This window comes from Paramisgurnus dabryanus, chromosome 19, assembly GCF_030506205.2.
Source record: "Paramisgurnus dabryanus chromosome 19, PD_genome_1.1, whole genome shotgun sequence".
Lineage (NCBI taxonomy): Eukaryota > Metazoa > Chordata > Actinopteri > Cypriniformes > Cobitidae > Paramisgurnus > Paramisgurnus dabryanus.
Window position 1 is genome coordinate 8,996,672 of NC_133355.1, and position 16,393 is coordinate 9,013,064.

Genomic DNA, 16,393 nt, shown 5'->3' on the forward strand with positions numbered 1-16,393 from the left:
TATTATATTATAAATTCTGAAAATATATACAGTAATATAATATAATAAAATACACTGTAAAAAAATTAAAGTTGGTTTAACTTAAAAAGTTATACTTTAATTCAGGAGTGTGCATTTCTGGAGGGCCACTGTCCTGCAAAGTTTAGTTCCAACCCTAATCAAACACACCTGAAAATCCCAATCAAACGCTTCAGTATGATTTGGGAATGACATTCAGGTGTTGGAGCTAAAATTTGGGTTGGAGCTAAACTTTGGCCCTGTCCCAAATGGCACACTCCGGACTTGTGGTCCTCCTCAGAGTCTACACTTTGATGACATCACCTTTAGGGACCCTTGATGCGAGTCCACGTGGGTGCACCGGAGTCGTATTTTGGGACAGACTCGAGCATCACACCGGAAATAGGTAGAGAAGTTGCCCGTTAGTGTGAACTCCTCTCTTCTGTTGTCTGATTGCCCTTTCGCAAGGATTTCTGGGTTGGTAAAGTGCGCGAAGCCTGCTGCAGTGCGGGCTTCGCTGAAGACCGCATCAAGGGGGCAAAGGAGGCACAGATGAGCACACTTCAAAGTGTAAAAATGACAGAGGGGACCTTCTACGGACTCGTAGACTAAGCGAGAGCGAGCAATTTAAGGCCACGAGACCGAAAGTCCACATGAAGTGCGCCATTTGGGACAGGGCCTTAGCAGGACAGTGGCCCTCCAGGACCAGGATTGCCCACCCCTGCTTTAATTAGTAATATCTAAAAAATGGATATTCAACTTAAAATGGTGTTTTTTTTTAGGTGTTAGAAATTGAAGTAATTTTTAAGTTGATCCAACTGTTCACTTTTTACGGTGTATAATACAATGTATTATATTATAAGAAAACATAATTTAAGAATATATATTTATATACTATATATGTAATACATTTTAAATGTATTCTTCTTTACTTTGACTTACAGTACAAATTAATTTGAAATAAGACTAAAACAAAACATTAATTGGAAAAAAATATTCTTTAACCTTCTGAAAGCACTTTTTAGCATTTTCTCCATCCGTCAATATCTCATCACACACTGTCAAAAAAAGAAACCTGTCACTGGGACGATACCCAATTTAAAGAGATAATAATATAACATAACATTAGGTACATCATAACATTTAGGTACAAATTAGTACTTTGAGGGACGATTTACCGGACAGGGTTTATATTAATCCAAGACTACACTGTAAAAAATACTTTTGTTGAATCAACTCGGATTTACAAGTCATTTCAACTTACTATTATTTATCTTGACTAGAGATGAGTTGTTATAACTACAGGTAAGTTGTTATAACTTATAAAATGAAGTTGACTTTCTCAACTATATTTTTTAAGCTGTGACAACTCATCTCTGTCGACATGACTTGTAAATCTAAGTTGATTTAACAAAAAATTTTAAGGCAGCAAAGTTTTTTTTTACAGTGTAGGCCTTAGTTATTTTTGGACATTTAAGAAGTTTTTACAAACGAACCTTACAAAAAACTATACTGGTGTGCATCTTGAGACAAAACAATGGCACTGATATATGTAAAAATATGTCAGTACAAGGTGTTTTCAAATTAAAGTAGCTCAAACGTGCATTTTAGTCTGAGACTAGGATGAGCCCTGTCCGGGAAACCACCCCATAATGTACTAATATGCACCCTTTCGGTACAAAGTTGTACGTTTTGAAAGGGTACAGCCCCAGTGACAGTTTTTATACTTTTTGTTTGAGAGTGCAGAAGAAAAGATGTGAATAAATAAATAAACATGACAAATTGAGGCAAATAAATGTAACTGCTCAAACTTCATTAAATAGACAAAATCACAAATAGACAAAAGGAGAAAGTAGATCACAGATAAAAAGTTCATAAAAAGCAGAGTGTTGGTTTAAAGACATGATGAAAGACACCTGAGAGAGTTATTTTGATAATTAACATGAAGACATAAATCATATGATGCATTTTATTAAAAGACAATGCACACACCCTGAATCAAAATTGTTTCAAAATATAGAAGAGATATAGTTGACAAATACTGTGTTAAAGAGTACAAAATATATATTTTAGGTCATTTTCAAATTCACAATGTGCCACCTGCTGGCCAACTTTAGCTTAAAGATATGTTTGTCAGAAATTGTCACATTCAATAAAATATTCCCTTTGTTCGAAACTTATGAACTGAAAAATACTTAAAAATATTTTAAAATGATATGTGGGTGAGTTGACAGAATAATCACAGAAAACATTAAAGGGGACATTTCACAAGACTTTCTTTAAGATGCCAAATAAATCTTTGGTGTCCCCAAAGTACATATGTGAAGTTTTAGCTCAAAATATCATATAATTTTTTATATCATGTAAAAATTGCCACTTTGTAGGGGTGAGCAAAATTAGCTGTTCTTAGGTGTGTCTTTTAAAATGCAAATTAGCTGATTTCTGCTCTTAATGGCAGTGCCGTGGTTGGATAGTGCAGATTAAGGGACGGTATTACCCCCTTATGACATCACAAATTTCAATTACCTATTTTTTCACATACTTGCAGAGAGTGGTTTACCAAAACTAAGTTATTGGGTTGATCTTTTTCACATTTTCTAGGTTGACAGAAGCACTGGGGACCCAATTATAGCACTTAAACATGGAAAAGTCAGATTTTCATGATATGTCCCCTTATATTGTTATAAGTTATATTGGGGGGGGGCACCTTTTCGGTCAAAACTTCAGTAACAATTGTCATGATATAATAGTATTTCTGGGGCACACTGCGCAACCAAAGTTTATACTATAGCGTAACAGACATTCTTTAAAAGAGAATAATAAGGAAAAGCAAGAGAAAGCATGTGGGACATTGTAAAACCTTTTGAACCAAATGCATGAATAAAAAACATGAAATCGTAATATAAAAGTGAATTAAAATACAATGATCACACGTCAAAGAAAAAACACATTCTAAAGTGGCTCCTCATCCTCATCTTCACCCTCCTTGATTTCATTGACATGCTGCAGTGTGGAGAGAGGGATGGGGGGTAGCGGGGTCGGGCTAATATTAGGCCTTCCTGCCTCACTGTCACTACTTCCTGCCCCTGTACTGCTGCTGCTGCTTACTGTGCTTGAACTGCTGGTGCTCTTCACAATCACATCACGTTTGACACCCTCAATCCACACCTCTGCCTCTTCTTTCTTTGCTTTCACCGGGGTTGCTGGGCTCAGGGATTGGACTTGAGGGACCACAGGGGCTGACAGAGGTGAGGAGGGGGCCGTGGTGGAGCACGGAGATGACGGAGGGGAGGAGGCATTAGGAGGATTCGCACATTTACGAAGGTGGTCCCGGAAACTGGCCAGAGGGGGGCGTAAGCGCACGCCACTGCGAGTGGAGCCCTCGATGGCTTTTTGAAGCTAGCAAATACAAATGAAGAGAGGCGTAAGGAATCTTTGATAGAGAATTGCATTGAATAAAAAACTGCTAAGTGATAATTGTTACGTAATGCAAAAATGCAAAAAATTTTATGCATTAGTGTATAATTGATGTATTAGAGTGATGATGGAAGAAGAAGAAGAAGAAGAAGAGAGATTGGTTGGCTGAGTGGATGAATAAAAGTATAAACAATAAACTATGAATAAATGAATCAACCATCCTAGAACAATGTTTATATAGTTTGAGAGAAACTGTTTAAAAGAGAAAGAGAAGGATGCACGTAATGGACTGTTTAAGGACTGTATTGTAAATCGTAAATAAAAATAAAATATAGGAAATAAGAAACTTTATGAATAATTGATGAATGAGACTGATGATGGGTTGGATGAGGGATAGATGAGAATGATAAGGGTTGGATGGATGCATGAGAGTGATGATGGGCTGGTTGGATGGATGGATGAGAGTGATAATGGGTTGGTTGGATGGATGGATGAATGAATGCATGGATGGATCAGAGTGATAATGGGTTGGTTGGTAGGATGGATGAACGGATGAAGTGATGATGGGTTGGGTTGGATGTATGAGAGTGATAATGGGTTGGTTGGATATATGGATAAGAGTGATGATGGGTTGGATGGATGGATAAAAGTGATGTTGGTCCAGATGGATGGATGAGAGTGATGATGGTTGGATGGATGGATGCATGAGAGCGATGATGGGTTGGATGATGAATGGATGAGAGTGATGATGGTGGGATGAATGGATGAGTGATGATGGGTTGGATGGATGGATGAGAGTGATGATGGGTTGGATGGATGGATGGATGAGAGTGATAATGGGTTGGATGGATGGATGGATGGATGAGCGTGATAATGGGTTGGATGGATGGATGGAAGAGAATGATGATGGGTTGGTTGGATGGATGGATGGATGGATGGATGGATGAGAGTGATAATGGGTTGGATTGATGAGAGTGATGATGGGTTGGTTGGATGGATAGATGGATGGATGAGAGTGATGATGGGTTGGATAAATGGATGGGAGTGTTGATGGGTTGGATGGATGGATGAGAGTGATGATGGGTTGGATGGATGGATGGATGAGTGTAATAATGGGTTGGATGGATGAGCGTGATAATGGGTTGGATGGATGGATGGATGGATGGATGGATGGAAGAGAATGATGATGGGTTGGTTGGTTGGATGGATGGATGGATGGATGAGAGTGATGATGGGTTGGATGGATGGATGGATGAGTGTGATAATGGGTTGGATGGATGAGCGTGATAATGGGTTGGATGGATGGATGGATGGATGGATGGAAGAGAATGATGATGGGTTGGTTGGTTGGATGGATGGATGGATGGATGAGAGTGATAATGGGTTGGATTGATGAGAGTGATTATGGGTTGGTTGGATGGATAGATGGATGGATGAGAGTGATGATGGGTTGGATAAATGGATGGAAGTGATGATGGGTTGGATGGATAGATGGGGGATGATGGGTTGGAAAGATGGATGAGAGTGATGATGGATGGATGAGAGCGATGATGGGTTGGATGGATGGATGGATGGATGAGAGTGATAATGGGTTGGGTGGACGGATGGAAGAGAATGATGATGGGTTGGTTGGATGGATGGATGGATAAAAGTGATAATGGGTTGGATTGATGAGAGTGATGATGGGTTGGTTGGATGGATGGATGAAAGTGATAATGGGTTGGTTGGATGGAAGAAAGTGGTGATGGGTTGGATGGATAGATAAGAGTGATAATGGTTTGGTTGGTTGGGTGGATGGATGGATGAGAGTGATGATGGTTGGATGAATGAATGAGAGTGATGATGGGTTGGTTGGATGGATGAATGAATGAAAGTGATGATGGGTTGGTTGGATGGATGGATGAGAGTGATGATGGGTTGGTTGGATGGATGAGAATGATGATGGGTTGGATGGATGGATGGATGGATGGATGAGAGTGATGATGGGTTGGATGGATGGATGGATGAGTGTGATAATGGGTTGGATGGATGAGCGTGATAATGGGTTGGATGGATGGATGGATGGATGGATGGAAGAGAATGATGATGGGTTGGTTGGTTGGATGGATGGATGGATGGATGAGAGTGATAATGGGTTGGATTGATGAGAGTGATTATGGGTTGGTTGGATGGATAGATGGATGGATGAGAGTGATGATGGGTTGGATAAATGGATGGAAGTGATGATGGGTTGGATGGATAGATGGGGGATGATGGGTTGGAAAGATGGATGAGAGTGATGATGGATGGATGAGAGCGATGATGGGTTGGATGGATGGATGGATGGATGAGAGTGATAATGGGTTGGGTGGACGGATGGAAGAGAATGATGATGGGTTGGTTGGATGGATGGATGGATAAAAGTGATAATGGGTTGGATTGATGAGAGTGATGATGGGTTGGTTGGATGGATGGATGAAAGTGATAATGGGTTGGTTGGATGGAAGAAAGTGGTGATGGGTTGGATGGATAGATAAGAGTGATAATGGTTTGGTTGGTTGGGTGGATGGATGGATGAGAGTGATGATGGTTGGATGAATGAATGAGAGTGATGATGGGTTGGTTGGTTGGATGGATGAATGAATGAAAGTGATGATGGGTTGGTTGGATGGATGGATGAGAGTGATGATGGGTTGGTTGGATGGATGAGAATGATGATGGGTTGGATGGATGGATGGATGGATGGATGGATGGATGCTGTATGAGAGTGATAATGGGTTGGATGGACGGATGGAAAAGAATGATGATGGGTTGGTTGGTTGGATGGATGCATGAAAGTGATAATGGGTTGGTTGGATGGATGGATGGATGAGAATGATGATGGTTGGATGAATGGATGAGAGTGATGATGGGTTGGATGGATGGATGGATGAGAGTGATAATGGGTTGGATGGACGGTGGAAGAGAATGATGATGGGTTGGTTGGATGGATGGATGAGAGTGATAATGGGTTGGATGGATGGATGGCTATATGAGAGTGATAATGGGTTGGATGGACGGATGGAAGAGAATGATGATGGGTTGGTTGGATGGATGGATGAGAGTGATAATGGGTTGGATTGATGAGAGTGATGATGGGTTGGTTGGATGGATGGATGAAAGTGATAATGGGTTGGTTGGTTGGAAGAAAGTGGTGATGGGTTGGATGGATAGATAAGAGTGATAATGGTTTGGTTGGGTGGATGGATGGATGGACGGACGGGTGGATGGATGGATGAGAGTGATGATGGTTTGATAAATGGATGAGAGTGATGAAGGGTTGGATGGATAGATGGATGAGAGTGATGATGGGTTGGATGGATGGATGGCTGTATGAGAGTGATAATGGGTTGAATGGACAGGAGGAAGAGATTGATGATGGGTTGGTTGGATGGATGGATGAGAGTGATAATGGGTTGGATGGATGAAAGTGATGATGGGTTGGTTGGATGAATGGATGAGAGTGATGATGGGTTGGATGGATGGACGGATGGCTGGAAGAGAGTAATGAAGGGTTGCTTGGATGGATGGAAGAAAGTGGTGATGGGTTGGATGGATAGATAAGAGTGATAATGGTTTGGTTGGTTGTATGGTTGTATGAGAGTGATGATTGGTTGGATGATGGATGGATGAGAGTGATGATGGTTTGATAAATGGATGAGAGTGATGAAGGGTTGGATGGATAGATGGATGAGAGTGATGATGGGTTGGATGGATGGATGGCTGTATGAGAGTGATAATGGGTTGAATGGACAGATGGAAGAGATTGATGATGGGTTGGTTGGATGGATGGATGAGAGTGATAATGGGTTGGATGGATGAAAGTGATGATGGGTTGGTTGGATGAATGGATGAGAGTGATGATGGGTTGGATGGATGGACGGATGGCTGGAAGAGAGTAATGAAGGGTTGCTTGGATGGATGGAAGAAAGTGGTGATGGGTTGGATGGATAGATAAGAGTGATAATGGTTTGGTTGGTTGTATGGTTGTATGAGAGTGATGATTGGTTGGATGATGGACGGATGAGGGTGATGATGGGTTGGATGAGAATGATGATGGTTGGATTAATGGATGAGAGTGATGATGGGTTGGATGGATGGAAGAAAGTGGTGATGGGTTGGTTGGGTGGATGGATGGATGAGGATAATGATGGCTTGGATGGATAGTTTAGAGTGTTAATGGGTTGGTTGGTTGGGTGGATGGATGAGGGTGATGATGGGTTGGATGATGGATGGATGAGGGTGATGATGGGTTGGATGGATGGATGAGAGTGATAATGGGTTGGATGGATGGATATGAGTGATAATGGGTTGGATGGTTGGATATGAGTGATAATGGGTTGATTGGTAGGATGGATGGACAGATGAGAGTGATGATGGGTTGGATGGTTGGATATGAGTGATAATGGGTTGCATGGGTGATACTTGGATGGATGGGAAAAATTTGAAGGATGGATGAAGAATAAATGAATGAATGGACGGATAATGAGAAAAAACAGGTCAATAAATGGATGGAAAGATGGATGAATAAATAAAATAATGAATGAATGAATGAATGAGAAACATTTGATGAATGACTGGATGGATACACAGATAGATGAATTACCTCTTTCAGTGCTACAACTCCCACCAGTTTACCAGTATTGGTTACATAGGCATGACTCAATCCCAGTAAAGAGAACAGAGTATGAGTCTGGAAATAAAGAAGATTCATTTTCAGTTTCTTTGCTTTTCAAATCGCGAATCACCTGTGAATCTGAATCATTTTGTGAACTTTATTACTTCCTATCATCTCACCTTATGCAGTGATGTTCTCTCTACCAGCTGGAAAGGTGAGGGGTCGATTCTGATCTGATCGATTTCTAAAGGTTTGTCCATTTCTGCCTCTTCCCAGGCTTTAATCTACACAACCACAATCACAACGTTTTTGAGCCATGTCACAGAATTAAAATGTCCAACAATATTCAGATCCGAATTATTTAAATGTTATGCTACGGTCAAGTCTAATTTAAAGTCAATGTGTTGCACTGTTGTTGTACCTCCTCTGGTGTCATTGTGTCTGTTAGAGGTGGAACATTGGACTCCTAAAAAAAAGAAAAGACAATTCATAAATAGACAAAAAGCTGTGTTTGAGGCATAAGTTCAAACTTATTAACATTTTAAAATGAGAAAGGTTTACAATTTTGCATGTAAGGCCATTCATTTTCCTTTATCATTCATGTCCTTGAAAAACATTGATGAATATTAATGCAGGCATTTATTTCCTTTTCTCATTTTATCATCCTTTCATAAATATTTTATAAATGCTGACATTAATTCATTTGTTGCGCCCAAATTCACTTGATTGAAAACACCCACAGAGAGTCGTATCATTACAATGACTTTCCATTTACTTTTATTGTTGCTTTTATAGTGAGCTAATGACATTTTCTATCCTGTTATCCTACCCTGACCGTTAAACCTAACCCTTACAGAAAACATTTTGCCAATTAGACATGTTTATTAAGGCACTTGTATTGTAGAGAGTTAAGATAGTTAAGTCCTCACAAAGTAGCAAATGTCTGCTTTTCTCTACATTGCGAGGACAATTTCATCTTCATTATCTAGCTGAACCAGAAACACACACACAAACAGCTATTCACAAGAGACCCATAAACACAAACAATGTACCTGTGGCTGACCTTCTGTGTGTTTTTCTGGAGAGGAGGAAAAGAAGTTTCTTAATATTCTCCCGAAAGACGGGGAAGGAGCCTTATCTAAGCAAGAGAAAAGAGAGAGACCAAAAAAGGGAAAGTGGATTGAAGGATATGTATTATTTACACTGGCTTGTTCAATAGTTGTGTTTGTGGTTTAATAAGATTTCTGAAGAAACTGGAAGTGTTATTTTCACTGTAAAATTCCCTTACCAGGAGATGTATGGTTGGTTGATGGTTCAGAGGGTTTAGCAGGTGGCAAAGGACCGTTTCTTTCCTCTTGAACTGGAATCGTCTAAAGATTTGCAGAGTAAAATGTAATAAGCTATATTTTATAAAATAGTATTTTGTGTATAAAATAGATAATGGGTTGCTTGCTTTACTTTATAAAATAGTATTATAGTTATATACAATCTTATAAAATACTTTTATCATATCTCAAACCTCAGAACCAATTTTAAATAGATCTATTATAGCAAAACAGGTCATTAAAATTGTAAAATAGTTTTTTCAAAATGATTTGTAAACTCATTCTTGATTTTTCAATAGACCGAACCCAATCAATGTTATGATACCCCCCCCTAAAAATATAAAAATATGACCCCACCCTTAACACAATTACGAGCATCGTGTAGCAGCGTTTGAAAGTAAAGAGAGAGAGCAGCTTTTACGCAAGTGGGTGATTCTCGCAAAATTAGACTTATGAAGTGTCACTAAACATTTTGATAAAAAAAGTAAATGCTATCAAAATAATAAGCATACAGTTACAAACATCTCTTCATGTACTATTTTGCACATGATTACAAATGACATCATACAAACCAAGTTTGTTGTTTTTCTACATTTAAGGGGAAAATTTTCATTACCACAACGTGTTCATGACCGGGTATGGGTTCTTTGACATGGAAATATTTATAATGAAAAAATCTAAACAATAAAAAGCTTCAGTGCATGTTATACTATAAACATTTACAGTAAAGAGACATGTGGTATTTGGTGATCATTGGTAAATGTGACAATAATAAGGAATAAAAATGTGTCCAAAACCAATTTTCTCATCCTCCGCAACAATTTTCAATCTTTGTTCAAACCCTCAAGGAACTAACATTTAAAAAAACTGACTGTGACACTCAAGATGGCTACCATGGTAAGCAGTTCTTATTTTTCTTCAGATAAAAGTTGAAATTTTGTTTGTCATAGTACCTAGACAACTTTTTAGTTCTCATTACCGAAACATGAGTTTGTAAATGCATATATTTAATGTAATATCATGTTGCGGTAATGATAATTTTTTATAATGATAACTAAAAAATGTAAATAATTCTATAGGAAATATTTTTAAATCCTCTAAAAATAATGGTTATAGTAACTTCAGACCTTAATCTTATATGTGCAAAAAATGGCTTCAAGGGCTTTTTAAAATTCACCCAAGTGGGCGTTGTTTTAGTGCCGACGGTGTACACGCCCCAACGTTAGAGAGCAGAGAATCCTGCCTGTTTTTCCAAGATTTTGTTAACTTATTAACCACACAATCAAATAAATAAAATATAAAAAAATTTCTGTGGTGTCACAAACTGAGAACATGACTTTAAACGGACTTTAAGTGGTTTGGCTCATACAGTCAGATACACATATGAGCTTTTAAATGACTCGAAACAAAACCAACCTCTTTCTGTATCCCTTTGACAGATACATTATCATCTTCGTTCTCCTCTCCATCTTCATCAACAAAGGAAAGTGATTCCCAGCTGACTCTGGCACATGGCACCTGTCCTAGCGAGCCCTGCCTTTGCATTAAGATCCGCCTCTCAACCGACAGCCACCAATCACAGAGAGCGAGGAGCTCAGATCTGTCAATGCTGCCCAATAAAATCATAGATTCTGTTGAGGGTGAAGTGAGTTTAAAAGCCAGTTAAAAATGGACCTTGTAAGACAATACAGCCCTGTTACTTAACCTAGTGAGCTGCCATCATGACTACATAGTCAGCGACACTCAAGGCTGCATACTAAACCAAAGTGAACCTTATAAGTGATCGATTTTAAACACACTACATAAGCAGTAACAATGCAATAAGCACAAAAATATACACTCACCTAAAGGATTATTAGGAACACCTGTTCAATTTCTCATTAATGCAATTATCTAATCAACCAATCACATGGCAGTTGCTTCAATGCATTTAGGGGTGTGGTCCTGGTGAAGACAATCTCCTGAACTCCAAACTGAATGTCAGAATGGGAAAGAAAGGGGATTTAAGCAATTTTGAGCGTGGCATGGTTGTTGCTGCCAGACGGGCCATCTGAATATTTCACAATCTGCTCAGTTACTGGGATTTTCACGCACAACCATTTCTAGGGTTTACAAAGAATGGTGTGAAAAGGGAAAAACATTCAGTATGCAGCAGTCCTGTGGGCGAAAATGCCTTGTTGATGGTAGAGGTCATAGGAGAATGATTTTCTTGGCACACTTTAGGCCCCTTAGTGCCAATTGGGCATCGTTTAAATGCCACAGCCTACCTGAGCATTGTTTCTGACCATGTCCATCCCTTTATGACCACCATGTACCCATCCTCTGATGGCTACTTCCAGCAGGATAATGCACCATGTCACAAAGCTAGATTCATTTCAAATTGGTTTCTTGAACATGACAATGAGTTCACTGTACTAAAATGGCCCCCGCAGTCACCAGATCTCAACCCAATAGAGCATCTTTGGGATGTGGTGGAATGGGAGCTTCGTGCCCTGGATGGGCATCCCACAAATCTCCATCAACTGCAAGATGCTATCCTATCAATATGGGCCAACATTTTTAAAGAATGCTTTCAGCACCTTGTTGAATCAATGCCACGTTGAATTAAGGCCGTTCTGAAGGTGAAAGGGGGTCAAACATAGCATTAGTATGGTGTTCCTAATAATCCTTTAGGTGAGTGTATAATGCACACAAATGTGACCACTTTTGATAAAGTTTAATTAGCCAGACGTATGTACAAGCTGTCTGTCTTACCTTTCGAGTCAACCAGCGGGAAGGTTTTCAGGGAAACTGTATCCAGTAAATACACAACTTCCCTGTATGTAGACTGGGAACATATAAACTTGACTTTTCTAACCATGATGTCCTCCACAAAGATATTATATTGGCTGCAAGTACATAGAAAGTGAGAGTCATTTGTAATAAAGCTTCTACATAATATGACTTATACAATGTTGGTCCTAGTGTGTCATTCATGTTAGGCTGATAAATAAAACAGCTAATGTATTTCCAGACATATTCAACATTCATACCTATTCATGTAATGGGCCTATAAAGATCAAAGTAATTTATATGCATCCACTGCTCTGGACCACAAAGGGTCACATCCTTGATAAAGAGACAATAAATGTCCCAAATTGAATATGTGTGGAGTAGATCCATGTTAGCTGGAAACGTGCCAGGGCTTAATGTTGCCCCCCTTCGTCGACAAGTGTATCTACTAATTGCTCCCACTGCTAATAAATCACAAGTGCTTTGAGGTGCTATCAGCATGCAAGGAGGGGCGGCACCAGATTTGCTTTGTCTGTCTAGATCCCGCTGTATATTTAATGTCTGCACACCTTATGTGGCCGAAGCCCAGCTCGGGGAGATACGGCAGCTTCTTGACCTGGATGATGGAATCGTACAGCGAGGGCTGCAGACCCTGGGCAACCATGTTGGCTAGTATGACAGCAACCATCATGGGGAGGATGTGAGATATTTGACCGGTCAGCTCGAAACAAATCACAGCTGTGGAAACGGTGTGGGTGACCGCGCCCGTCAGTGCTGCGGCGCCTTGAGGTGAGACAAAGATAAAGAGATGGACTAGATCTAAGACAACAGAAAGATTGAGTGGTGTGACATCAGGGTCAGGTTGAGGAGTGATGTCATGAAGGAAAAGCGAGTGGATGGAAATCAAGCAGTGAAGGAACTACAAAATGAAGAGGAACAGGAAATAACATCATCAGTGTGACATAAGCAAACAATAGGCAATGGAGCCAGTGAGATGTGACATTGATTTGTATGCAGGCTGGGTGGCTTATTCATCATGGGTTCCAATGAGAATTTTTAAATGGGTTTTTAAAATAGCCAATCCCAATTTCTTATTGGATTCATGAGTAAAATAAGGCCTTTTGCTAACTTTACTAAAATAAATAAATTATACAATCAAACCTCAAAACTGTGGTGGGCTTTAAAACCGTAAGTTGGGACATAGGCACTACAATATTTGTCTAACTCTTCAAGCATGATCTCACATTTTGTACTAGAGGTAGTTGTAGCTGACTTACAATTAGTTTTACTAATAATTAACTTACTAATGGTCTTTATTTAATTAAGCTCATACAGCATTAAGTCTAATGGGGTGTACACACCAAATGCAAATCCAACTATTAGATTACATACAAAGTCAATGCAAATACGCGATAAACGCGAGGCAATGTGAATGACGTGAATCGAGAAATCAAGCGCTATTCGCCTCAAACGCTTCTTCGCGCAAGTTGAAAATATGTCGATTCGCATCATCATTGCATTGACTTTGTATGTAATCTACTCGCGCAAATTGTTGAATTCGCATTTTGGGGCATGCAAAGGAAACGCGAAGCATCGCATTCCTCGCTCTAGATTACTCACGGGACTTAAAGGAATAGTCTACTCATTTTCAATATTAAAATATGTTATTACCTTAACTAAGAACTGTTGAATCATCCCTCTATCATCTGTGTGTGTGCACGTAAGCGCTGGAGCGCGCTGCGACGCTACGATAGCATTTAGCTTAGCCCCATTCATTCAATGGTACCATTTAGAGATAAAGTTAGAAGTGACCAAACACATCAACGTTTTTCCTATTTAAGACGAGTAGTTATACGAGCAAGTTTGGTGGTACAAAATAAAACATAGCGCTTTTCTGAGCGGATTTAAAAGAGTAACTATATTTTATGGTGTAATAGCACTTTTGGGAGTACTTCGACTTGGCGCAGTAACACCCTCCCTCTCCCATTATGAGAGTGAGAAGGGGAGCGGACTTTTCAGGCGAGTCGAAGTACTCCCAAAAGTGCTATTACGCCATAAAATATAGTTCCTCTTTTAAATCCGCTTAGAAAAGCGCTACGTTTTATTTTGTACCACCAAACTTGCTCGTATAACTACTCGTCTTAAATAGGAAAAACGTTGATGTGTTTGGTCACTTCAAACTTTATCTCTAAATGGCAGCATTGAATGAATGGGGCTAAGCTAAATGCTATCGTAGCGTCGCAGCGCGCTCCAGCGCTTACGTGCACACACACAGATGATAGAGGGATGATTCAACAGTTCTTAGTTAAGGTAATAACATATTTTAATATTGAAAATGAGTAGACTATTCCTTTAACTTCATGTCATGCAAATTTTTCACTTGAGTTGAATATTTTCAACTTGCCCTAAAGCCAGGATACACTGCACGATTTTTGGCTCTCCCAGACGAAAGATTGCCAGCGTGACACAATCGCAATTTCTATGTTCGTGGCTCTTTATCGGTGGTCCTATGTCATACAGTGAAAAAAGTTTAAGGACGGCCATTTTCCCGGTCTTGCGTCCAAAGATAGCCTAAATTCAGCATGATCAACGCACAGTGTGTTTGCTGCTACGACCTGCGTACTGGTATTTGTTTACCACTAGCGCATGCTGGTGATGTTGCGCTAATGTGTGACGTAGCCGTTGAAGCCTCCGTGTCATCATTGTACATTCTAAATACTTGTTGTGCCCAAGTTTAAAGGGGACAGAGAATGAAAAACCATTTTTACCTTGTCTTTGTTGAATAATTGTAGTCTACCCGCATTCACGAACATACAAAAAGTGCTAGACATGCTAAACATCTCAGTCTCATAGAAATTCCTCTTTTAGAAATGTCAGCCAGAAAACGGCCCAATCTGAAAAACTGTTGCTTATGACATCACAGGCATCTCACTGCCCCTCCACTTTAAAATAATTGGCTACATTTTTTGAGTGGCAGCAAAGTCAGCCAATCAGTAATGAGATTGCAAGTTAAGCCAGTAGGGGGAGCCAAATGGGTGCAAAACCACTTGTTTAAGATCCCCCACCCTAATAAAGCTATCTGAGAGAGATTTTTGGAAGTTTCTAAGGGTAAAAATCGTGTAGTGTATTCCGAGCTTAAGATGCGTTTGAGGTGAATAGCATGCATTTTCATGGCAATTGTGCTGCCCATTCACGTCATCAGCATCGCTCCGTGCGAATTTGTGTCTATTCGGATCCTTGCATTGACTTTGTATGTAATCTACTCGCGCAAATCCTTGAGTTCGCGTTTGGTGTGTCCGACCCATAAGACTGCATATCTCTGTATTTTTTAATATGTTTGATAACACCAACTCTAAATGGCCAGTTTAATGCAACACACCTTTAGTAGAAGTCAAGAATTTGGCGATTAAAACATTTTTACAAACCTATAGTACAGTAAAAGCAGTTTTTTAACAAATTTTGTTAGGTTATGCCCATTTTGATCTTATGGGTGTTTCTAACGATTGTATATGGTGGTTAATTCATACAAATTCATGAGATGTGCATTGCAAAAAAAAAGAATTAAGCCAAACCCCTAACTCCAGCCCTAAACATCACTGGAGCAAAAGTAGTTATATACTAAAATGTCCAAAGAGAATTACCCAGCAACTTGAAATAGTTATAAAGTGCCATGACATTGTGTTGGTACAGTGTGATGACTGAAAACCCATTAGAAATTCCCAAAGGGAAGCTATGGCTCGAATATGCCAATTCTACAGCGTTAGAGCGCCAGATTGTAAGAGAGGAGGAAGAGGAAAGGATGACTGACCAATGACAGCGTACCCTCCAGGGATGATGCGGTACAGTATTCCATCAAACAGGATCCCATTAGGAAACAGAGTGGCCATAATCTCACCCACTAATCGACCAAATGCGGCACCTGTAAATGAAAGATCAGATCAGAGAGAAAAACTGTCTGTATCGACTATCACGAGTCCAGTCAGTGAAGATCAATCCTTGATCCTTTTTTATTTTAATATCTCTAAAACCTGTGTCCCCAGAGTACACATGTGAAGTTCTAGCTCAAAATACCATATAGATAATTTATTATAGCATGTTAAAATTACCACTTTGTAGGTGTGAGCAAAAATGTGCCGTTTTTGGGTGTGAACTTTAAGATGCAAATGAGCTGATCTCTGTACTAAATGGCAGTGCTGTGGTTGAATAGTGCAGATTAAGGGGCGGTATTATCCCCTTCTGACATCAC

At 39.7% G+C, this 16,393-nt stretch overlaps 1 protein-coding gene across 2 annotated transcripts in view; it reads right to left on the reverse strand.

Annotated features, from left to right (window-relative positions):
- Positions 1 to 1,599: 1,599 nt before the first annotated feature.
- The window catches only part of clcn1a (chloride channel, voltage-sensitive 1a), a 34,073-nt gene continuing 19,279 nt past the window's right edge, over positions 1,600 to 16,393 (reverse strand). Inside the window, exons 14-23 of one of the 2 annotated variants that reach the window (XM_065287904.1) lie at positions 15,956 to 16,066; positions 12,717 to 12,930; positions 12,130 to 12,263; positions 10,792 to 11,006; positions 9,339 to 9,420; positions 9,103 to 9,188; positions 8,472 to 8,516; positions 8,230 to 8,334; positions 8,039 to 8,125; positions 1,600 to 3,396 (exon numbers count right to left, since the gene is read on the reverse strand). In XM_065287904.1, the coding sequence (XP_065143976.1) occupies positions 2,950 to 3,396; positions 8,039 to 8,125; positions 8,230 to 8,334; positions 8,472 to 8,516; positions 9,103 to 9,188; positions 9,339 to 9,420; positions 10,792 to 11,006; positions 12,130 to 12,263; positions 12,717 to 12,930; positions 15,956 to 16,066 (1,526 nt within the window). In that variant the 3' untranslated portion in view covers positions 1,600 to 2,949. Of the gene's footprint in view, positions 3,397 to 8,038; positions 8,126 to 8,229; positions 8,335 to 8,471; positions 8,517 to 9,102; positions 9,189 to 9,338; positions 9,421 to 10,791; positions 11,007 to 12,129; positions 12,264 to 12,716; positions 12,931 to 15,955; positions 16,067 to 16,393 lie in introns of those variants that run through there. The other variant, XR_010544298.1, reaches the window with a different exon arrangement.